The sequence below is a fragment of the Amblyomma americanum genome, chromosome 10 (genome assembly GCF_052857255.1).
Source record: "Amblyomma americanum isolate KBUSLIRL-KWMA chromosome 10, ASM5285725v1, whole genome shotgun sequence".
Classification (NCBI taxonomy): domain Eukaryota; kingdom Metazoa; phylum Arthropoda; class Arachnida; order Ixodida; family Ixodidae; genus Amblyomma; species Amblyomma americanum.
This window is the reverse complement of record NC_135506.1, coordinates 24466878-24491901: the sequence shown is the minus strand read 5'-3', so window position 1 is coordinate 24491901 and position 25024 is coordinate 24466878. Positions and strand designations below refer to the sequence as shown.

The window sequence follows — 25024 nt, the reverse complement described above, 5'->3', positions numbered from 1 at the left end:
TATTGTGTAGAATAATCACCAATACATGTTCAAGGCTCCTAGCCTCTCCAATCGCACAATAAATTGCAGATTTAAGCATTCTATGCGGCGTTGTATGTTTGCAGCCACGTTCTCTTTTCTAATCAAAATGTTGTCACGGACACCAGTTGGAACAACAGTGTGACTGCCGGTCTTTGACATCAAAGACTGCTGGTGTAGTCCCTGCAAAAGTTGTGCAAACCTACGGCGTTGCGACGCTCGTCAATTCAGATGCAGCTTGGCTGCTCACATCGGTTAATTCAGATGAGCTCCCAAAGGGGTCCGGCATCACGGCATGATTGACAGAGCAAGCGATAGTACAAACAACACTCTTGAAGCCTGAAGTGCATTTTGCCTCTGCATCTGATCTCAAAGCACACAGTGACAGGCGTGGCAACACGGAGGGTGTTCTGCTGCCAAAAAATAGAGCGGCTGCATAAGTTCCGGTTTCGCTTTCCTGAGCCTCGCTCCAGAGAGCAGTGAAGGCAGCCCGGTCGTACATCGGCCAGCCAGCTGTTAACAGTTTTGCACACTTTTGGACGCTGCTTGGCTTGTCACTGGTCTTTATTATTTAATTATTTATTTTTCCCATAAGGCACCATGCTGTTCCAGAACCAATGGGGGGTTTCCCTTTGCTTCTGTCCCCATGGTTACTGCCTTTTTCCTGTGTGTAGCAACTGCACGCTCATTGCACTTTGTGTGGCCGAGCCTCTGCACACGAGACGACCACACCACACTATGAAGGAAGCCGCGCATTTGGAAGCAGTTCTGCTTTGGCATTCCCAACAGTGTGTGTGCAGTTAAGAGTAACAGCAAAATATTGTCGTAGCTGCGCAGTTCCCATCTCGAAAGCATGTGGCTACACTGCTCAGGTTTTCACCAAATAAAATTTCATAATGTGAAGCTAAGCTCTTGGCAGCATTCTTTAATTTGGACCTAGGGGTAATTCGATTCCGACAGTTTTCCCAGCCCCTTAGACCGAATTAATGAAGGTTCGCTCTACTAGGGCAGCTTTGGTGCACTTATAAGTTCAAAACCTCCAGAAATGAAGGAAGACTCCTGTCCTCATTCCCTCATACCCTTCAAGCCTCAAGGGGGCTGTGTCTCCTTGGATGAACAGTTCAAAAGAAAAACCCTGCGGCCTAATGATTTTTGAAGATGTACATGTAAACATACACTCCCCGTCAAAAGTACAGAAGTACAGAGCCCAAAGGGTCTCTTTCGGGGCCATGCTGTGCAGCTCGTTACACATCATCCGCTTCCTAAATGTCTCGAAAGTGAAACTTTCCTCCTTGCCCCTCCAACGTTTAGGACTTTTCTACCACGGGTACTACAAGAGTCCCAATACACGGCCTGAAAGAGAATCCCCCTAGGCTCTATAAACGTTGACAACAGCTCTGCACAGACATCGTAATGCATGTGTGCGCATCAGCCCCATCAAGCATGCGTGAATGTTCGCATGAATATTCGCAACCTGACTTGACAGTACAGTTGTCCATACTTGTCCAGAGCGCTTGAATGGCGTGTTATGTTGTGCACTTGTGACAATTTCAGCCCTCTGGTAGGCCCGATATAGCTTTTAAAGACATCAGAAGTTAAACACAATCCGTGGAATGTGCAGCAATGATAAGGGCTTGTTTCGAGCCCTAAGCCAATCATAAACGACAGAAGTGTATTCTCCAGTGTGCCGTTCCAACACTCTAAACAGATGTGCAGACAACAGCAGAAGGGTGTGTCTAAATTATGCGGTCGAGCAGAGAAAGCTCTGGTCGCTCACCAGCTCTTCGGGGCACAGCCGCTTCGTCCTCCGATGCTGACTGCGAAGCACTGTCCTCGTCCTCACTGCTGCTGCTGCTACCCAGGGCGATGGGAGCGACCGCGGCAGGGGGCACCGGTCCTCCCGACAGGTTCTGGCTCTGCAGGGCGCGCATTCTGGCCTCCTGGAGGCGCTTCATGCGCTCCTGCTCCTCCTTCTGGGCGTTCAGTGTCACCTCGTCCAACTCCGTCTCATTCTTGATGTCCCTGCACACGGGGCACGGGCAAACGAGACGGCTGAGCTTCATAGCAGTCAACTCATAAGCTCATTACCATCATAACTTCCCCTACATGACTACAGAACTGATCTCCAACTACCCCAATGCTGCACCAGCTGCGACCCACTATACCAGCTAAGTTCCTGACACTTCCAATTGTTCCATCCAAGAAAGAACTTTCAGGTGAGGACTATAAGTTGCGGTTAATGCCTGGGCACATGGCTTTTTTTCCTTTTGATTACAAATGCAAATGTTACTCCAAACAACACTCTCCCCTTCTTGAAAAAAAAAAATTAAGGCTTTATGTTACTCTTCTACAGCATACAGCATCAAAATATGCATAGTAACTGAATTAGATATCTCAGCTTCAGAACTTTTTGCGCCAGGACTCCTTCAAAGGGTGCCTGAAACAATGTTTAATTGCCACTCCTGCATTTGTTTCAACTTTTTATCAACTTTGCGGCTTACGTCAGACATGGCAGTAATTAAATTACTGTAGCTTCATTACAGTAATGAAGTCACTTTTCATGATAATGTATAATTCATTACTTTTCTTGGCTGGTAATTTAGTTGTGTAATGAATTAATTTGGAGCAGCAATTTCATGACAAAAGTGATGAATCACTCGTGAAATTAGTTTTGCTGAATAATTAGCCCACGCTCCTTGTATCGCCATGATTTGGGCTCGTGTCGGGGTTGAGTGTCTACAAAGCAAGAAAAACGCATGGCCAGCAAGCCAGCACTCCAGCAAACTGGCGCATGCGGACGAGAGGCGATGTGAGCGCGGGCATCAGCACTGCCTTGGTGAAGAGCCTATATAGGACTGGTACGCATCCTCCAGCACTGCGTACGGTTACATATAGACATGCCACACGGCCACCAGGAGCGCTCCGTGACCATGGCACGCTGCATTGCACCTACCCACAGACACACTGTGAGTGCTTGAGCGAGTACTTTCCTCCAGACTGCTCCATATATATTGTCAGGTCATCGCACTGACAAGAAGTCGCAAATGAGATTTAACAAACTTGGTTGTGAGTTTTAGGAAAAACTAGCTTCTGTGACCAGATTTGCAGCCCTATTTTGAACTCAAGGGAAAAATAGGCGACAGCATCGCCACAACATGCTATTTATTTCTGCCAACGTGCCTCCAAAATAAGTCAAATGAGCCGCAGAACTGGCAGCTTGTCTATGCGCCAGTGCATTTCCGGGAGGATTGGCGTGAAAGAGTAGTCAATGCACTCCCGCTGTTTACGCGTATGAAAAATTCTTCAAAATCAAGAAGGTGGGACCATATCACGCAGTTAACGATGACCATCTGATAGAATAGTGATGCAACCAATTATACAAATTTTGCGATTTGACCTCATCTATGTTGGCAAAGCAGCTGTTCAACGGACTAGGGCTACCTTTCTTCAAAGAGGGGCAAAATTTACGATGGCCACTTTGAACAAAGAAAGAAACCTTAAAATTTTTTAGGACCTATGGCCAATGCGGAACTTTTTATGTGTCAAAACTAAAAAGTAATTTAGAAGTAATTTTCATCACTTTTCGGAAGTCATTGTAATTAATGTGATTAATTTTTGAGAGCAGTAATTGCAATGTAATTACCTTTACGAGATTTTTAGGACAGTAATTAGTCATGTAATTTATTTATTTTTCAAAAGTAAATTTGCCATGTATGGCATATGTCGGGTAAGAATGGCTTATATACATAAAATGAAAAAAAATAATCTTCCCACCCTGGTCATTTATTTATCGGTATACTATCATTATTTTTTTCATACCATGAGGGAGCCTGGAGGAAGTAGAAGAGAAAAGTGAAGAATGAAGAGAAAGACAAAAGAACGCCAATGCACGCCTGACTGAATAATGTGCATTCATAAAAAAGGGTGCCTCATAGGCCTTCCCGACTGCAACAACAGGTTCGCCAGAATCATGTGCATGCCTATGGGCTAAACCAGTGGAAGTGTTCATGGTGTTTAGTTGAAATGAAAAGAGCAGCCACACCATTTGAGCTCATCTCCCCTTGACTGCAGAAAGCCCAGATGACCCCACAGCTGCGTGAACAGCTTTTTCAAACTAAAAGCACAACACGCTCACGAACATTACACACCATAAAATATGTTTGAAAATATATGTCCACTCATCAGCAAGAAAAAAGAAACTTTGTGGTCACTATTTCTTGCCATAGCTTCTATGCCACTGCGGCAATGTCGGAGTACCTTAAACGCTGTTTTGATGTGAACAAGCGAACGAGTAATTATTCCATAAAGGGAACACCTTGAAGAATGCAAGTTACTGCACCCAGTCAGCAGTGTAGAAAGCCGTACAGTGGCAAGCATTTGGAGATATACTAGGGTTGCCAAGCCAAATGCGCTTCAATAGCGGCACGCACTTCACTCATTCATTCAATGATGGCTGTTCAAGCAACTCTTTTCAGCGCAACTGAATGCCACAATCACTTCCACGCTTTAGCCAATCAGAAAGCACTTTTGAGGATCACTCCTCCCTGCAATCAAAGTTCGATGATGGGCCCAGAACACAATAATCATTAGTACTACCATTTCTCACGACCGGCATTGTGAAAGCGTCATGTAACACAGCACCCAGCAAACAGTGATGACATGGACTTTCACAATTTCCGAAGTGATATCTACACGAATTGGAGAAAAAAATAGCGCCAAACCACGCGCACCACAAGAAAGAATGAAGACGAGACACAAGCACAAAGACTAGACACAAACGCTTGTGTCTCGTCTTTGTTCTTTCTTGTGGTGTGCATGGTTTGGCGCTATTTTTTCTCCAATTGAAGTATGCCCTAACTAGCCCAAAAAGAGGTGTTAATGCAGTATCTACATGACATAAGCCACCAAAAGCTGATCCATCCCCGACATCAGTCCTCATTTAACCTCACTGAACTATACTAAAGCCTACAGAACTCATACTATGCAGCAAAGGAACCTGTGCTCACACAGTGACGTCCACAGGATGCGGTGCAGTATTTCCCATTTTATAGCACACGTTTCCTAAGAAGATTACGCTGGGTATTCTATTATTACTTCATGCACCGTTTATGCATACAAGGAAATCGAGCCATACAGGTGCCTTTACTTCGTTATTTTGTACTAATTCTTACTTAAATTCACATAGAAACCTCCTAGGATCAGCTCAGATGAGAAGACGGCACATCGAAGCACCTAAATATGATTAAAGAAAAGAAAAATGTCCCTACATATGGCTCACCGAATGTTTTTCCTCTGAAGGCCCACTTTCTTGGCATCAGCAGGAATGTCCTGCTTCTGTTTCTTCTTGGCCCCCTCCTCTTTCTTCCGCCTTCCTTTGGTCTTCTTGGTCGGTGAGCCGGCTGCTGCGGTGTCAGGCTTAGCTGCATCCTCTTTGGTGTCGTTCTCAGCTCCCCCCTCAGCCGGAGTGGCCTCTGGCTTTGGCCATTTGGCTGCTGTTTCAGTGCTTGCTTCTGGAGGTATCCATGTCTGCTGCTGCTGTTGCTGCTGTTGCTGCTGCTGCTGTTGTGGTTGTGGCTGGGGCTGTGAAAAGCCCGATGTCGTCTGCTGGCCCATTGAGTTCACGGACATGTCATATCTCTGCTGCTGCTGGTGAAGAAGATGTGAATTCGGCACGCCAGCGAGTGGATCATGCCCATAGAGCTCAAAGATGGGCTGGATGTTGGTGTCGAGGCCAGTGGAGGCCATGCTGTTATGCATCTGTGACTGAGGTGCCATCATCTGAGAGCTTGAAGACATGGGGTGCAAGACGCTCTGATGGTTCATACGTTGTGTTGACGTCGGAATGTGGTGCTGCCCCATGCCGCCATAGCTGCTTTTCTGCTGCGATTGCTGTGGCTGCTGCTGCTGCTGCTGTGGCTGCTGTGGTCTTGGTACCATGGGCCTTTGAATTTGGTGATGTTGTTGCTGCTGTTGCTGCTGGTGCTGTTGCTGGTGTTGCTGCTGGTGCTGCTGCTGGTGCTGCTGTTGATGTTGCTGCTGCTGATGAGATCGACTCGTCTGGCCGCCCACCATTCCATCGTGCTGGGCCATCATTGACGCTGGCGAGGACAGTTGCTGAGATGATGGGGACATCAGCGAGCGCTGATGTTGGCTGGAGATGCCAATGGACTGATGCTGACTCGATGGGATCGGCTGGATTGGTGCCGGGGATGACATAGCCTCGTGCTGAGATGTGGCTGGTGAATGGTATGTAGGCTGCTGAACAGCTGACTGATGAAGGTGCTGAGCAGGGGATGGCATGGACTGCTGCTGCTGCAGGTGCTGAGCTGTAGCCAGTCCATGCTGGAGGTATCCAGGTTTTGATGGTGTCGTAGAGGTGTGGAAAGGGTTAGACATGTGGTCGTTACGCGTTACGTGTTGTGGGAAATACTGTGATGAGTGAAGCCCGCTTCCCGCCGACGCTGCCGTGCCATGTCCAAACCACCAGGGCGATGCGGCGGAGGCAGAGTACAGGTCATTGCCAGCAGAGTAGCGCGACTGGTGGGGATCAGTGGGTGCGGGTGTGTACTGCTGGTGGGGCAGCCAATAAGGTGAGCCAGTCATGGAGGAAGGAGCGGGGCCCGAGGTCCCCGAGTGGATGTCTGCAGCCATGGAGAAAGGTGACTGGTGGAACCAAGGATTGGCGGCTGCGCTTGGGTTCAAAGGGGCGGATCCCGGCATGGCCTGGGATGAGCCGGAGCTCGGAAAACCCGGGAACATGTCGGTAGGCGCCGGATCGGTGCTCCTGCTACAGCTGTTTTCAAGGAATCCTGCACATTTTAAAAACATTAGCCGGTAGAATGTATCGACACATCAATGCAAACAGCGAAAATGGATCAATAGGAAAATTTTCATAGCAAGATTCCTACCACTAAAAATTTCTGCTCCCTGCAGTTAAATTTCTCTGACTTTAACTAAAACAGTTCAATCACAAATAACCACATAAGGAAAAAAAAACATTAGTTTAAAGTTACTGATATGCTCATCCAGTTCTCTGAAGAACCTATCTGCTCATTTCACTGAACTAGGACAATAGGCTAAAGATATTCAATTTTGATGGTCTGCCTGCCGCAGCAAGAATAGCAATATATAAATTAACATTACTGTAAATTTTTAAAACTTCAAATACTGACAACAGGAACACCCAAAAAGTAGAGTGACAAAAAAAAACAAAAACAAAGCATTTCATTAATATGATTTTCAGAAGTTGCATGACTGAATACTAGAGACCTCAGAAAAAATCCTTCTGGCAGACATGCATGCACTTGTCACACCTTCATGCAAAGCACAGTGAAACCGCCCTTTTCTCTTTTCTTTTTCAGTCTATTCCATTAAAATAAGTGCAAAAACTAACAACTGCAAGTGATATGACAACAGTGGCAAGTGACAATTGGTAGCGTCCGCAAAAGGTGAGCACATGCAATCAGTGTCCCGGGAAACTTCTAGCACTAACGAGCAAACGATGAAAATTTTACTTGTCAGGCGAAATGGGCTGGCTGAGTCACGTTACCGCATCGAATATGCACAAAGAACAGTACTGCTTACAGCGGCGGTATGAACCGCACTGGGCAGTTTCAACGCAGACACCAGCAACGTTTAGACGCGGCGCGTCCGAACTCACTTTCCAACTGTCCCAAGCCTCCGGTCCATGCCTTCATGATGTCCAAGCGCGGGTCCGGCAGCACCAGATCTTTGATGTCCATTACATCTCAACGCCATCGTAGAGGCCTGTGAGCAGCGAGACGGCAACATCAGTACACGAGCAGTCGCAACCGTCGCTAGTGACATGCGTTCCGGGTTACAAGATCGACAGCAGCCAAACGTTTCCTGGCTGCCCCCGGAAAGCCAGCGAATCGGTCGCGGTAACCAGAGCCTTCGCTCCGCACATTCGGTGGTGTGGCTCGCATCTGGCCCATGGTAGCACACCACGTTACCACCCGTTGTCAAGTTCGCGCGATTTCGTGGCGTTCGGAAACGCTGCAATCGTCCGCCAACTCCCGAGACGTCGGCTATCTCGCGAGGCTAGCGTGAAAGACAAAGCTAAGAGGGAAAAAAAAAACGGAAGCAAAGCTGGCCGTCGTTTTACAGAAACTATAAAGTACAATAATAAAAGGCGAGAAAGAGCAGCTGCCCGTCACCTCGCGCATCACGGTGGTGTTACGAGGAAAACAAATGGAATTGGTTTGCACGCGCTAAATCGCGCCAGACAGGATGGCCTTGATGGGCAAAAGGGGCACCTGCACTTCTCCCGTCACGTTTCGGGCGGCGCAAATTTTCGGCAGCCACGGTGAGACTCAAAATCCACACTCATACACACGCACGGCTCATTATCTGGCGGAGGTGTCTCGAGCAGCGCACACTGACAGCGGCCGACAAGGCTCCGGCGAACACAGCGCCGGGCAACGGGTTGCCCGTACGCGGACTCTCACGCACCTGGCTGTCAGCGCCCGGGAGCGGACTCGTGACGCACGGTTACCGCCTGAATCGCGAAAGCCACACGGCGCCCCATTGTGAAAGGGGAGACCCCCCCTGCGACCGAACTAACCCTACGGTGTTCATTCGCACGGCGGCGGCGGCCGGCGGTGGTGCCGTACTTACCACTCGCGCCGCTGCGGGTAAGGGCTCGCGGGTGGTGCGGACACTTACGTGCTGGCGCCTGGGCCGGGCATCTCGGGGCTGGCTGGCGCTGCTCGGTCGGCCAAACGACGCCAAAAACGCTCGGGATTCCGACACTGTTGACAAAACATCCACAGACACGGACGAAATGGCGACACGGGGGGGTTTCCACTGTTTCCGGTTCCGGAGTACGGGAGCTCCCGAGAAAGAAGAGTCCGTGGGGGATGCGGGCCCAAGGCAAGCGGAGGCGAACGCCTGGCTGGTGCTCCTTTTTTTTCTCTTTGCAGCTTTTTGCGTTTCCTTCCCGAGCAGCAGTTCGCCGACTTTTTCCTGCGTACTCTGGGAAACGGTCGCGCGGACCTTCAAGCCATTAGCCAACGCGGCGGGAAGAACGGACGGACGCGGCTACAAGCGCTGCCCTAGTTGCGGACAGAGAAGAAGGCATTCAAGCGAATATCGGACAGACACGGAGGAGAGGCGCGGGGTTTGTATAGCGCTTTACTTTTGCTCCCTACTCCGGCGGCCGGGACGCAAAAAGAATTAACGCGACATGCACGCATTGCTGCCGTTTCTAATATGTTCCCCGCGAAGATCGCGGCCTCATGCGCCCGTATTGTAAACTGTTTTTGTGGGTTCCGGTGGGTGCGAAACGCGCCGATAAGCGTCGGTTGCACTTTGCGTTTGTCTCTTCGCTACTTGGCGTTGTGTGTGTCGTTTCATTAAGACGGCGCAGCCAGACACCGCCGGAGCAGCACGAGCGGGTCGCGCCAGGAGAGGTGTTGCGAAGCGCTGCGCGCGCTGTTATCGATTTATGCAAAGCGCGCCTAGCACGTTTTTTCTCTCCATCTGATGCTCGAAGCACGCGTGCGACTAATTTCACCGTCGCCCAAGCCAGTGGCAGCCCGCAGCTGTAGGTAGCACCGGGCGCAAGTCTTGGAGGCAAGTTTTCATGGCGGTGTTGCGAACGCGGAGTCAGTACTACGTCTGTTTCAATATTTTTGTTTTCATTTAAGTTTGAAACAATTTTATAGTCATCGTTAGCCCAGGGAAGTCAGCAAAATCCAAAAAAGCGAATAGAAGTCAAAGAAATCTGATGTAATCCAAATTAATCCACGAAAGAAGGAAAAGGTTTACGGTCATATATAGGCGCGTGCAGTAGAAGTAGCGTGAGTTGAGCGCCCCTTTTTGAGCATGTGACCAAAGGCTACTTTTTTACGGTAACTCGGAAGCATATGATGTAAGTGACAACGTTCGACATTTATTTTCGAAATATATCTAACTTTGAGGAAACGCTTGACAGCCGCCTGACAACCGAAGAAATCCGATCTTCAAAGCTATATAAACTGGCTAAACTGCTTGTCATTCTGCGTCCAGGTGGCCAGTCTGCACAATTCCCCCTAACTTTCGAGCTTTTAGGCACCACCTCTAAGGAAACCGCTATAGCCACTGCTCTGGCATTATTATATAGTGACTCAAAAACCGCCATTCTAAACTTTACTAGGGCAGGGTTCATCCCCCTGCACAATGCCTGCTGCACTTGCCCACCCCCAACCTCCACCGACGCGCTGAGCTCATCTGGGCGCCTGAGCACTCGGGAAATCCCGGCAATGAGGCCGCCGACTCCTTAGCCGTAGGGCCGCCGCGGTGGCTGAGTGGTTACGGCGCTCGGCTGCCGGCCCGAAATACGCGGGTTCGATCCCGGCCGCGGCGGTCGAATTTCGATGGAGGCGAACTTCTAGGGGCCCGTGTACTGTGCGATGTCAGTGCACGTTAAAGAACCCCAGGTGGTCGAAATTTCTGGAGCCCTTCACTACGGCGTCTCTCATAGCCTGAGTCGCTTTGGGACGTTAAAACCCCCCTAAGCCAAATCCTTAGCCGTAGGGTCTAGAAACCGGGCCCAGCCGGACCTCATGGGGGATTTCTCGAAGATGTACTTGTTCGCTGAGCTCACCGCAAGCTCCCGCGCTGAGCGCCTCATTTACCCGCCACCCACCCATCCCTCACTACCAGAGAACAGTGAATCTGGCGTCGCCTGCAGACGCGAACGATGCGTACACCAGCCAATCCCTAAATTTATGCCGGTGCCCCCCCCCTCCCCCCATATGCATCTTGTGCTCCCACCTCAAGGCCGCCCTTACCCACGTATTCCTGTCATGCCCTGCGTCTCCTCCCCCGCCGGGCCTCTCCGGACCTGGGAGGACTGGGAGACCTCACTGCGGTCAGCGGACCTGGCCAGGCAAAATATCGCCGTCAGCCGAGCCGCATACGTCATGGACCAACATGACATGAACGTTTCGACCGAGTGGGGTCGTGCAGAGACCCAGGGGGCCGGCGGGCCCCGAATTCTCTTGCCAAATAAAGTTTCACCACCACCACAGCCCTGAGCAACTGATCAGTTCCCGGGCTTTCTGCTGTTCCTTGAGCAGGCTCACTAATAATAACTGGTTTTGGGGAGAGTAAATGCAGTATCTGTCTCATATATCCGCGCCGTGAGGGAAGTTATAAAGGAGGGAGTAAGGGAAGAAAGGTGCCGTAGTGGAGGGCTCCGGAATAATTTCGACCACCTGGGGATCTTTAACGTGCACTGACATCGCACAGCACACGGGAGCCTTAGCGTTTTGCCTCATGCAGCGAGCTGCCTACGTGGAGTCATGCGCCCTGCACGTTCCAGGAGGTGCGGGGTTCACTGGGCTCGGACCGGTGAGCCCTGGGCTCCGCCCACTTGCACATACGGTGCCACTGCACTGCGGTTGGTTAAAATTGGGCGAGAGCTAGATTACTCAAGCTCCGCCAAATTATCGAAGGGGTTAAAAACCCGCTGGGAACAATGACTTAGGACGAGCGCGCCGAGTCTCAAGCTTGGCCGTATTTGACAGCCTTTTTTAAACTGCCCTTTTTTAACTGCCTTTTGCTCATATGCCTTTTTTTTATCAATCCCGTCTTTAATAAATAAGCTTTGTCTTAAGAAGTTGGAATTGCTGCCCCAACCGGCAACGTGTCGCCAGACGAGCGGACGAAGACCCGAAGTGCTCTTCGTACCGCTAACCGCCGTATATTCGATCACCGGCCAGCGCGCCATCATTCACCGCTCGCGAGGAGCAACCGACTAGCCCAATCCGGCCATCCAACCAGTAGGAGGGCAAGAAAGTTAACTGCCATCATCTACCCGCGCGGCATCGTCGTTTCGCGATCGAATTACAGAGCAAGACGCCAATCTGCCGCATGGCTCCATCGTTATGTACGTTGACGCAAGCATTCAGGCCTGCGAAACAACAACAGCAGTTTACTGTCCTTGCAAGACTGCTCTGAACAAAACTTCAAGGTTTCGCTTCTCAGATCCTCCTTCTGTGCGGATATGCTTGCGGTTCAAGAGGCAATTTGCTCTGTGGCCGCCGTTCCCATGCTACCCACGGCCCGCGTTGTCATTCGCACCGACGCCCTTCACATCACACGCCTACTACGACTAGTCAGTCGCACCCCAGAAATCTGCCAAGACATCCATCGTCTAGCGGCACGCATCCCGCAACAAATCCGTATTGAGTGGGTCCCGCGTGACCTCCTGAGCGCACAAAGCCGCGCAGATTCTGCGAGCCGCCTTTCGACCCCAACCTCGTCTTTGCCTCGAGTCCTCACTCTGGATGACACCACCCTCCTTTTAACAAGAAAGGAACACCTCCGGCGCTGCGCACGTGCTCTAATCCCTCCGTGTGCGGTAACCCTCCCCCGTGGTCTTACCCGTGCAGAGGAGGTTGCCCTAACTCCAGCTGTGACACGCAAGTGGCCGCATTTCACAGATTTATATCCCCACCCCAGGTGTCCAGTCTGCAAGATCAGAGACTGTGAGGCGGATATCCACCACCTGTTGTGGGACTGCCCGGCGCTGAAGCCGACGAGAATTCGGCACCTGGCGTCAGTGGGACTCTCACCGGACAATCCGGATTCATATATTGCATGGATACATGGTCCATATCATCATTCACTTCTTGATTTCATCAGATCAGCTCAACTTTTTTCATTTATTTAAGCATCTTACTCATCTCTCACTTCATAGTTTTTATGCCCTGAGGCAATAAACATCGCTTCAAAAAAAAAAATGTCGAGTCGTTACACTGCCGACAGAGGCCTATCGTGCTTGCCGCAGAAATCAGAATTATTTATATATAATCCGAAGCACTTAAGGTGCAAGCCACCGCCGGAGATAAAAATTAAACTGGCGAGTAAGGAGGTACCAATAGTCGAGCAAATCAGAATCTTGGGCCTGCTTCTCCAGCCAAACGGACATAATGGCGAGACTGTCAGAAGGCTGGAGTATCATGCGATGCAGATCCTGAGCCTAATTAGGGGGGTGGCCAGCAGGGGCCGAGGGTTAAAGGAAAAAAAAATTGATTAAACTGGTATAGGCGTACATCTCCAGCCGGGTGAGCTACGCAACGTCGTATCTAGATTTGAAAGCGGTGGAAAAAGAAAAGATGGAGTCTCTAATGAGAAAATGCGTAAAAAGAACGCTGGATCTGCCCACGTGCGCATCCACAGATATAGCTAAGGGGTACAGAGCACATGGGCAGAATTGGCGGAGGCGGGAACCTCTCAAATTGAGAGACTTAATAGCACCACGAGGACAGGAAGAGCCATTCCGACCGAAGTTGGAATAAAACCGGATACGGGTCTCACGCAAAAGGTGGAGGATAGCTAGATAGGGAAGTGAGACAAAATCTGATGATTCCCCCCCCCCCCCCCCTCCCCTGTCAAAAACATGCACCCGGAATATAACTAACACAGGAGGCAAAAACGAGCCGAGGCATTTGAAATTAGATTCGGCAAAATTTCGGAACATGAGGTGGCCTGTTACGGTGGCAACGGTCGTCAGCGGCCGGGGCAATCCCGTGATAGCTGCCACTTTGCGCGGGCGGAGCATAGAAGTTGCCGAGGAAATTGCGATCGCGCTAGCTTGAATTGGAACGGAAGCGAAGTTTGTCAAGTGACAGCAAAACTGGCATACAAAATTTTAGCAATGCAAGGAACTCGCCCTTAGCGGCCAGAATTCTAGCCCAAAGAAAGTTGGATAGGAAAATTCAAATAATTTGGACTCCGGCGCACGAAGCCGTCCCCGGCAACGAGGCGGCTCACTCGTGCCGAAAGCGAACGGCTAGACGCGTCACTTCGAAAAGCATACAAGACGGCCCTAGGTCTTCCCATGTCCACAGCTACCCATAAGCTCATGGCTCTCGGAATCTCCAATACCGTGAGCGAACTGATCGAAGCAACCCTCACCGCCCAGTATGAGCGGCTCTCACTCACACACGCTGGCCGAGCGGTACTGCAGCAAGTTGGGATCTCCCCGCCGAGATCGGCCCCAAGTTACGCTGAACTTACATCGGAATATCGCCTAAATCTCCGCATTCCTCCCATTCCCAAACGGATGCACCCGGAACACCACGCCGAGAGACGGGCCGACCGGGCTCGTCAGTTCGAGAAACGCTTCAGCGGACGTCCGGACGTCACGTATACGGACGCCTCTTACCATCCATCGAGGCCAGCGATGGTGGCGGTAGCTCTCGCCCCTCACCGCAGCTGGTACACAGCCTGCAGCATTCGCAATGCAGAAACAGTCACCGCAGCTGAGGAGGTTGCCATTGCGCTCGCGCTAGCCGACCCTAATACCAAAGTCGTCATCAGTGACTCTCAACAGGCTATTCGCAATTACGATGCTGGCCGTATCTCTTGCCAGGCGTTACACATTCTACGTTCTACAGCACCCTCTTCCACATCTCGCTTACTTCTTTGGGCTCCAGCCCACGAGTCGCTCAGCGGAAACGCCCAGGCACACACTCTCGCTCGAGATCTCAGCTGCCGAGCCGAGAGTATGATCAGCCACCCTGCTTCCGCTGACACTAATATCCCACGCGCTTCACTATCTCTACTCACCACTTACACGGACATACTCCAGCACTACAGACTCCAAAGGTGCACATATCCTCCCGCACACCGCGATCTAACAAGACGCGAGGCCGTCCAATGGCGCAAACTACAAACTGGCAGCTTCCCACACCCCCTCTTATACAGCAGGACCTTTCCGGAACAGATAGCCCCCATGTGTAAACACTGCTCAACTCCGGCCACACTCATACATATGGTGTGGACTTGTACACATTACAACACAGACAACGCAAACACCCCAGAGACGTGGGAGTCTCTCCTGTGTACTTCCAAGCCAGCAGACCAACGCTGGCTTATCCAGCGCGCGGTGGAGGCCGCGGCATCCCAAAGGATCCCCGCCGACCTCCTCTAAGTCAGCGCAACCGGTCCTTTGACTGGTCCCCTGTTTTTGGGCGCAATAAAAGAGTTTACCTACCTACCTACCTACCGCCAAGCCGCTACAGGGCCTCTCGATGACCGATGGAGCGGAGAGCGCATGCTAAAATATGGGGAGATCAGGCAGCATTATAGATTGAAGCGTAGACTGGTACACCCGCCAGACCCGAGTCGCATGGAGACGACTGCAAACTTATACGTATCCGCACACGGTTATAGCGAACCTCATGTTCTCCGAGGCCAGGAGCGATAAATGTAATCTTTGTGGCGCGAGAGGGACCCTCGACCACATAATATGGGAATGCCCTTACTCTCTCGGGGGGACGCACAAGATAGACTGTAGAGACACCTGGGAGACCCTGCTGCGCAGCTCAGACCCTGAGCTCTGCAGCTTCTGCTCATCCAACTGGCTGAAGAGGCTGCTGGGACCCAAGACCTCCCAGCCTGCATCTGAGGCGGCAGCACCTGCCCCCCGACCTGCGTGTCGTGGGGTGGGTAGATTACCTTATTCGTTGGACATTAAAGTTTTTTCCATCCATTCATAAGGAAAGGAAATTAAGCCTGTCTCACATATCTCGGTGTACAACAGAATCGCGCAGTAAGGGAAGGAGAGTGAAATAAACTTGGTTTTAAGGAAAGGAAAGGACGCCTGTCTCACAGGTAGTCAAATTATTCTGGAGCCCTCCACTACGGCGCCTCTTTCTTCTTTTCTTCTTTCACTCCCTCCTTAATCCCTTCCTCTACGGCATGGTTCAGGTATCAGCCGAGATGTGAGACATGTAAATACTGCGCTATTTCCTTTCCCTAAAAACCAATTATCATGTACTGTCTTGTGCCCCGCCGCGGTGGCTCAGTGGTTAGGGCGCTCGACTACTGATCCGGAGCTCCCGGGTTCGAACCCGACCGCGGCGGCTGCGTTTTTATGGAGGAAAAACGCTAAGGCGCCCGTGTGCTGTGCGATGTCAGTGCACGTTAAAGATCCCCAGGTGGTCGAAATTATTGCGGAGCCCTCCACTACGGACCTATTTGTTCTTCTCTTCTTTCACTCCCTCCTTTATCCCTTCCCTTACGGCGCGGTTCAGGTGTCCAACGATATATGAGACAGATACTGCGCCATTTCCTTTCCACCAAAAACCAATTATTATTATGTACTGTCTTGTGTGAGTGCCTTTAATGCTGTTTCGAAGAAAGCAAGATATTTAACAAATTATGTTCCTACTACTGTGTGGGTGTCAGTATGGCTATCTATGGTAATCGCCAGTCGCTCGACCACAAACATAGCCAGGGAGATGCAGTTTTTTGCTTTCGACCAGGGTTAACCAGAGCTAAACCACCAGCAATTATTTAGTGCGGCGCTGAGGCTTTCAGTCTTGGATTTCGCCGAGTTCCGTCTGTTTGTCTGAAGCCTGCTTGACCTGAAATAAAATTAACTAAAAGAAAATACTTTATGGCCGCGAGTGGATTTCGAATCCGGGCGGCGCGATCAGATCAGTTTTGCTGGCCACTGCATTAGACCACAACATCATTGCCTTTTGTTCTATGTACATGAGGTATGTACAAACCATGAGGAGAACAATGGCATATCGACATGATACGTAATAGGATACACCTAAGCAACCCAGCACTCGCTTTTACACCATCGCCGCTGCCGAACATCCCCGTGTCCTAAACTACCAGTCTCTCGCGCTGTGCTTTGGATATCGTCATTCGATCAACTTCCAACCGTGCGCAATGGATCCGAACCCCCGAAACCGCGGTGAGAACCGAAGTGTGAGCGCAGTTAATTCGCATTTGGCGTAACCACGCCAGATCGACCGTAATTTGTATTTGTGCCACTCCTTGTCGGTGCCTTGCACTGCGCTTTTCACAAAGCTGGTGGAAGCCTTGCGGAACGAGGGCGTTAAAGACTGCTACTGATTTCCTCCAAAATAATAATAATAACAACAACAATAATAAAGTAATAATAATAATAATAATAATAATAATAATAATAATAATAATAATAATAATAATAATAATAATAATAATAAGTGGTTTTTGGGGAAAGGAAATGGCACAGTGTCTCATATATCGTTGGACGCCTGAACCGCGCCGTAAGGGAAGGGATAAAGGAGGGAGTGAAAGGAGAAAGGAAGAGAGAGAGGTGCCGTAGTGGAGGCCGGGCTCCGGAATAATTTCGACTACCTGGGGATCTTTAACGTGCCCTGACATCGCACAGCACACGGGCGCCTTAGCATTTTGCCTCCATAAAATCGCAGCCGCCGCGGTCGGGTTAGAACCCGGGACAGCGTTAAGGAGCACGTGTTGCAGAAAAGCCGTTGTCGTCGGCGTCAGCCGTGAGCGAAAAATCCCTCGTCCTGCTCCTCGGAATGTACGCCACTGCCCACAATAGATAGAGCGCGACGGCAGCGCAAGGAAAGGAAGGGACGCCTGTCACAAATTTCGGTGGACAACTCGGACCGCGCCGCAAGGGAAGGAAAATGAAATGAAAATTGGTTTTAAGGAAAGGAAGTGAGGCCTGTCTCACATATCTCTGTGGACACCCGAACCGCGCCGTAAGGAAAGGAAAATGAAATGCAAGTTGATTTTAAGGAAAGGAAGTGACACGTCTGACATATCTCTCGTTCGGGCGCAGTGGGGCCGTGCGGGCACGCAGGAATCACGCGGGGAGCGGAGAACAACGCAGCGCACATCCAAAGCGCGTTCACCACGAAGCTTGCGGCTTGCTGCCCCTTAGTTCGGCGCGGAAGCTATGCTGGCGTTCGTGGCATCGGGTTTGTAGAGAACGATGTGCCGGCGAACCACGACTGCAACTTGAGTCCCGCGCGTTTCGGCAAGCCGCCTGGCAGCGCTTGTGCGTGGTTTTCCGCTCCGCGCGTCCGTTTCACAGTACGTAGCAGAGCGATTTGTCTAACGGGCAGGACTCCCTGGAAGTGCTGCAACACGCTGTCGCGTTCCACTCTTAAAGGCGAAGGTTAAGCGCTCTCCAATTTTAAAACAAGTCTGAAGTACATGTCCTGGATGGAAACAAATTAAATTCGGTCTCAAAAGTCAGGCTCCCTCCGTAAACTACAACCGTAATGACCGCGTCCAAGTGGTTTCTAAACCGTTTAGTTTCGTTTTCGAGTCTTGCTACCATGTTTACAACGTTTGCGCTAAACTCGGCTAAACTAAAGCTCTACCGAAAAATAAACCCAATGCTTCCGTATTGTTTTACTTTTGAATTTTGGTGCTACAGTTTTTGCTTTTTGTCGGCATAGCGCTGGCCAAGCGTTGGCATAGTCAGGGAAAGCCGCATCGCTGCGTCACTGTGCGCATCAACAACGATGGCGGCTGGAGTTGCCGCTGTGATGGATTTGTGTGGGCTTAAACTGCTTGAACCGCGAACTGCTCAGCGATTGCTCAGCACCTGCTCAAAGGTGAAGAAAGCGTGCCTTGCGCGTTCACACAGCCGATCGTCGGCAGTCAGTGGCAGGCGTTTCGGGTCGTGGGAACTTCCGCTCAGTAACAAAGCTGAAGGCTGTCGAAAGGGTTTGTTCCAGCCGTAAAACAGGTGACGCTTACCACGGCCACCTGTTTAAAGGATGCCGATTGGTATGTGTCTTCGGGCATGTAGTCAGACGCGTGCTTTTTCAGGCAAAGGTAACTGCAACATATTTTGAGGAGTTTCAAAGACATGATGACCAATTCCTGCGAACGCTAGTTTAGAATGCATTGAAATGTGCGGAAGCACTCAGTTTAAGTTTGTGGGCGGATGGTCGTTATGGCCAAGCGGCTGGCTCCTGACTGCTGACACGAGTTGTAAGCCGGTGCCCCAAGTTCAGGTTCGATCTAGTGCTCCGGGACAGCGTAGGCTCTGCCCTGAACGCGACTCATGTCACCACTGTATGAGTTCTGTAGGATATCATTTGAAGCCTCGGGCTTGACAAGCCGCAAAATCTCGAAACTATTACTTCCGCAGATACCACTTCTTCCTTGAGGGCGTTGAAAAAGCACGCCGCGACGTTTACACAGTATTGCGTGAGAATTGTGACCACCATCTAGTTATAATACTGACAACCTATGTCAGTCAGGAAGCCTGAGAAGCCCTTTCATTATGAGGGCTAGTACGAGCTGGTTGGTACATGTTTGACGGATAGGATGTAACAGCGCTATGATGATGGGACAAGAGCATTTGGGTTTAAGGACAGTGAAGGGAAAGTAGATTTTAAGCGGGTAAAAGTAACCAAGCGAAGGTTATCTGATTGGTGGCTAAAATCAAGAGAAGAGTAAAATTTCATTAGTCATGGCTAGGTGGCTTGAGCCACCGCCCGATTTAAGGGGTTCAGCCGTATCCATCCATTCATCCATCCAAGAGAGAATGAGATGGTGCATGTGTGTGTCTAATTCTCTCTTGTCCCGTCTTAGCGCTGTTATGTCCTTTCTACCTCTCTCATTATGTTTCAGTAGTCTGCCTTCTAAAAAAAAAAAATGATGGGCATTCAGAATGTGAACCAGTGCTTGTAACATTGCATTTTTATCATGCACATGCCGTGTCATTGTGTTTTTGCAGGTATGGTGATCACATCAAGATGCCCACGGAAAATGTTTGCAGGCAGACACTGCTTCAAACAGTTCTTGCCTATCTTCATAGTGTGGCTGCTGCCTGTTAAAAAACGTGCCTGATCATTTCAACATCTGTTGTATCTGGGCACATTGTGACAATTCATCTCTCATCCTTGTGTGCCAAGGGTATTAACATGGCTGTGTGATAGACTGCAGCTGACAGCTACACATTGCACTACTGTTTCCCTATGGCCATGTGTATGAATCCACCTAGAGCTTTGGGCTCAGACATTGTGATCAAATGCTAAAATATGGTGTAATCTCCTCTCTTCCTTGTTTCTCCATAATATTTGGTATCTCTTGCCAAAAGCAGTACAAGACATCATTACGGGGTCCTTGGATTCAGCTCGTGTCCCTCGCAACTCAACTTCTAGTCTCACCTGTGTGTTACTACAGTCATTTTGACAAATAGCTACCTTTCTGGTTCATTGTATTCTAGCCACCCTGAAAGCAACTTTTTACTCAGGCTTGTCATGGTGTTTTTTCTCTTCTAGTGACATACTTATATTGTGAGCTTTTATGTGAATGAATATGTGGATGTAAGGGTATGCAAACAACCTGAGCGACACATACCTCTTGACTTGTAGAGGACACGTCCCTTATTATCCAATGCAAGATCTGCATTTTATGATGAATCCCAATCACGATTTGAAGACGCGATCTGCATTCCAGATCTGCAATTGGAATACAGTTGCTTTGAAAAGTACAGAAAACATTGCTCCGGAACTGTCCCCAACTTTGCAATTGGAAGCCGCCGTTAGTTTCAGTCTGGCCTTCAATGTTGCAAATGAAGTATGAAAGCTACATCTGTGCATAATTTTTACTCCTTTGCTAAATAGTTAGCATAACTTGCCTTCCCTGGCTCTTTTGTGGTATTTGTACACTGTTTTGGTGCTATGCTTTGGGTTAGATGTGACCGACGTTTCGATCACCACTCCTTAATAACATCTGTCTTCATTTCCGCCATCACATATGTATGGGCGAGCACAAGACGGAAGTCGTTCACATTAGATGAAAGCAGTACCCGGCAGCTGGTACCACTGGTATGCTCATTACCAGTGGTACTGGTGCCTGCGGCATAAATAGTGGCGGCAGTATATAAATTCTTCGGATACACTCCACTTTATTTTCTTTTTGCTACTGCTGCATTGTGCGATTGTTCCACTTAGTCCTGGCTTTTCAGGTTCAGTGTTTATGTGAGAATAGTCCGAAAACAAAAGTGTTGGAAAGGATCAAGGAAAGTGTTGGCTAAAGATAGTGTGTTTTTTTTTTTTTTCAGGTTGTAAGCCTGCCTTCTGGAAATCGTGACGAAGCTCAAGTATCTTCCACTCTGGATTACTAATAGCCGCGTGATCATTGCATGTCGCTTGAGGTCCACATATCAGTGAAAGTTAAGTGCACCGGCATTTGTTGTCATGCCAGTGCACTTCTTAAATTGCCCTTAGGGCAATTTAAAAATGCTATGCAGAAATGAAGTTAGTATTTTTATGCATGCAAAAGGGAAGCACAAGCTGCATGTTGCCGGGCTGTATATTGAAGAGCCAATGCAGTTCTAAAATTGCATGAACATGCTGTAATATTTTGATCCCCATAATGCTTGTGATTGAATTAATTCAACTGTTAATACTTTGTACACTGAGAGGTACGAAACTCTTGTTGAGAAGTTTCTAATCAACCATAATGTGCAGTCACTTGTGCTCTGAACTTAATTTGCAGTAATGCAGTATTAATTGCCTTATACAGCTGAAATGATGTAAAAGCAAATGGTGATTGCTTTAATGCAGAGAGTAACCTAGTTTGTTAGTCATAATTTCACACAAATTAAAAAGCACGATGGAAATGCTGTCCATCTATTTGTGCAGTCTATGTCACGCGATGTTGGACTGAAGTGGTCGTTCTCTTAATGATGTGGTTGATATTGGTTTCTTTCTTGTTTACACATAAGAAAAAATATATGCTTAAGGTTGATGTCTTTTGTTATTGCACATAGCACACAAAGTAAAGATTGACACTGAAGGTTGATGCTAATGTGTTATCAATTCATTTGTAGTGGCATGTTGAACTACAACTTCCATTTTTTTTTTATGCTTTCCATGTTTCTAAGTGTTCTGATCCGCATTATAATGCAAGCCTTTGTGCCTTGTGTGCTTTTTGTGCAAAGGCACGCAAGCTTCTACACATTGCCTGCTTTGTAAAGAACCATCATTGGCACCACGTACGACCTCCTGATAACAGTTTTTATCAGTGTGCAGACGTGAAAATAAGCCACTCTTGTGTGCCCTTGTTTTCTTTTGTTTTTTTTTTAACTTTTTTTTTCAATCTTCATCATTTATTGAGCCCTACCTCAGAATTTAGTTTCCTTTGACAGATGGACTATAAACAGATACAACTCAAACCAAAGCAGTAAAATGCCTCAAAACAGGCCCTCTACGATAACAGACCAGTTCGTGGCACTATGATTAATCCTGTTGCATTTGGTAGCTGCACACTGCAGGGGGCTGGCATGTGCAAAAGGAGTTGTAGTGGATTAAAGGATTGACCACGAAGTCATGACACCTGATCTATGGCATTAGCAGGAGTGCCACCATTGAGAGGCATTTGGCGCTTTGCTCTTGAGTTGTATCCGACGATCTTTTTCGGTGAATCGAGGCATATCGCTTCGCTCATGTTTTTAAAAATGTGCTTTCTTTCTTTGCACAGGCACGGTTACAACTCGTGGCACATACAGCCCATTGCCTCAACAAAGATCGCAGAAGGGAAGACAGCGGTTCCAGTGCTTTGTGTGCGGCTACACTGCAACTTGCGACGCCAACTTGAAGCGCCACCAGAGAAGACATACCGGAGAGCGCCCCTTTCACTGTGCACACTGCAGCCAGAGCTTTGCAAGGAAGGACCATCTGATGTCTCATGTGCGCATCCACACAGGCGAGAAGTCCTACCACTGCCACCTGTGTCCCAAGACCTTCACGCATAATACAAGCCTAAAGAGCCACTTGCTAACCCACACGCGTGAAAAACCATTGAAGTGTCGTTTTTGCCTGAAGGCATTCACGTGCGAGGCGCAAATGAAATGCCATGAAACCAGCTGTTGCTCAGAAGCATTCATTGTTCCGTAAGGCTGTGTTGTGCTTGGTGTAAACCTTTGCGAGTTGTACTGAGATGCCAGTCTGGCTGCGAAGTCCTTCACAGGACTCATTGTTGAAGGGGACCATGGTAATACCTTTTGAGAAGGAGCATGATGCTCTAATTTTACATGGTGCCATGTCTCCTGAGAAGTCTTGAGATGTGATAAAATTCTGGACTGTACCTTTCTTCACGTGAACAGTTTCGGTTTTTCAGTCTCAGTTTTCGCTTCCGGTGAACAGTTCCGGTTTTCACAAGGACAGGCCTGCCTTGTAATGAGTTTTGTTTATGTTTAGAAAAATTTTTTTGTGTAATGCTTTCCAACTTGTGTTTGCAGTGGTAAATATGGTAATGAAACTAGTAGGGGTGTGCAAATATTTTAAATTCCTGAATAGCGAATTGAATATCCTTCTATTCAACTCCTCAAACAAGTCAAATAGTTCATCTTCAAACTTATTCGATATGAATCGAACTCAAGTTTTCTAATGCTTTTCGAATAATTTTCACGAATTTAGAATAAGACCTACCATAGTTTTTCCCAACTGTTCCAAAAACTGCCCACACCGACTCCGCCCAGCATGCTGCTGCAATCACTCTGCATAGGTCGGGCACTGCAACACAGTCCACTCGTTTGGCAGTGTTGAAAATGCTCACACATGGCTTCCAAGATTGTATGACAGGTCAGTTCTTATCTGAGTTCAGTTAAAACTTGTCTTGATGCCTGATGTCGGAGGTCTCTAGCCCTTGTTATCTAATAAGATGCGGTGCTAGTTTATCCATGGTCATAATCTGTAGAAAAAGTAATTTTCTTATAACGTGTAACATTATGATCATAGGGTTAATATAATGGCTTCATGTTGAGTCCCATAGTGGAGATTAGTGTTGCATTTTTGTTGCATTTTTGATAGCTATAGCTAAAAGTGAATAAGTTGTAGAGCCATACCGCAGCACTGCAGCTGGCATTTCACTGATTCGCATGACTACATTTTGTAAGGATATTCACACAAGTAGCAATATTAAAGAAATATTTCATTTGTTTCCAATTTGGTAGGTAAGCTGCACAATTCATATTTGATTCAGTTTTTAGAAAGTACAATTTGCACACCCCTAAAATGTAAATATACAGAACATGGTGCATGTATAAAATTTCTTCCCTCATTTTTTGTTTTTTTTTTGGTGAAATTTTATGTATTCATACATCAGATCCTTTGCCTAGAACAAGTGATCTGGAAAAAAGCTACTTTGTTGCATTTGTTCCATTGTTAGTGCTGTGCAAGTAATTGCTGTCCTGTGATGATGTATGATCTCTGTAAAAGCCTTAGGAATTGTTAAATAAATGCAGTGTTAAACTTTGCTTGACCATTCTGAATCATCCACTCTGCTCAAGCCTCATATTTGATAAGAGTGCTTCAATGCTTGTAATTATATTCGGTGCTTGTTGTTTCCTGGTTATTTCTTGGAATCTCTAGTTTTGCTCATGCGTTTCCTCGTTACAGTCATACTCTTTTGCCATTTCATCTTGTACTTGCATTTGAGAGACATTCTGTCTGCAGCTCCATTGAAGGAATGTAAAAGCACCCATGGCTGAAGCGAAATCTTACAATCTCAACACTTCCAGTGATGACCAGGTCTGAAGGCTGGCAGCTACAATACTGTCATCATCATCAGCAGCAGCAGCCTAACTACATCTATTGCAGGATAAAGGCTTCTAACCTAACCTCATCGGCTCACGTTGTTTTCTTCCACCTCATGCTATGCTTGCCGTCTTGGAATCCATTCCATTGCCCTTAAAGACCATCGATTATCTTGCCTTTGGTTTAGCTGTCCTGCATATGTACATTTCTCCTTGATTTGAACTAGGATATCATTAACTCATGTTTGTTTCTTGACCCATGCTTCTCTCTTCCTGTCCCTTAACGTGACACCTATAATTTTCCTTTCCATAGCTCGCTGCACTGTTTAACACGACCATACTGTACACATGGTGGTAATTCACAGTTTGTGCAAATGTGTACAAGTACGAACACCAAGAAAATTCGAAGTAACTTTTTGGATGCGTCGAGAGGTTAGGTTGCATTTGAAAACCCGTATTTTTTGTTACTGTTGTTCTTTTATGTGCATTTTACTGGATTGTCGGTAAACAACCTACTCAGTTCTCTATAGAGATCCGACTTGTTTTGAATGACAAATTTTGATGAGTCTACTGTATAGTAAACGGTGTTATTTTAGCAGTAATTGTCATGTCGAGCAGAATGTAACTATACGAATGCTTGAAAATTGCATATTGGTGGGTAATAATTAGTGGTTCGTA

The 25024-nt window shown here is 48.2% G+C and overlaps 1 protein-coding gene and 1 long non-coding RNA gene across 2 annotated transcripts in view; one reads left to right on the top strand and one right to left on the bottom strand.

Annotated features, from left to right (window-relative positions):
- LOC144107132 (helicase ARIP4) overlaps positions 1-8828 on the bottom strand; it is a 39224-nt gene extending 30396 nt beyond the window's left edge. Inside the window, 4 exon segments of the mRNA XM_077640119.1 lie at positions 1796-2040; positions 5297-6827; positions 7679-7785; positions 8704-8828. Coding sequence (XP_077496245.1) covers positions 1796-2040; positions 5297-6827; positions 7679-7760 — 1858 coding nt within the window. The 5' untranslated portion in view covers positions 7761-7785; positions 8704-8828.
- Positions 8829-18281: 9453 nt separating this feature from the next.
- On the top strand, positions 18282-24067 carry LOC144107370 (uncharacterized). The gene is made up of 3 exons (XR_013309266.1): positions 18282-18404; positions 20870-20908; positions 22291-24067. It is a non-coding gene; the product is annotated as an uncharacterized LOC144107370 (long non-coding RNA).
- The last annotated feature ends 957 nt before the right edge of the window (positions 24068-25024 follow it).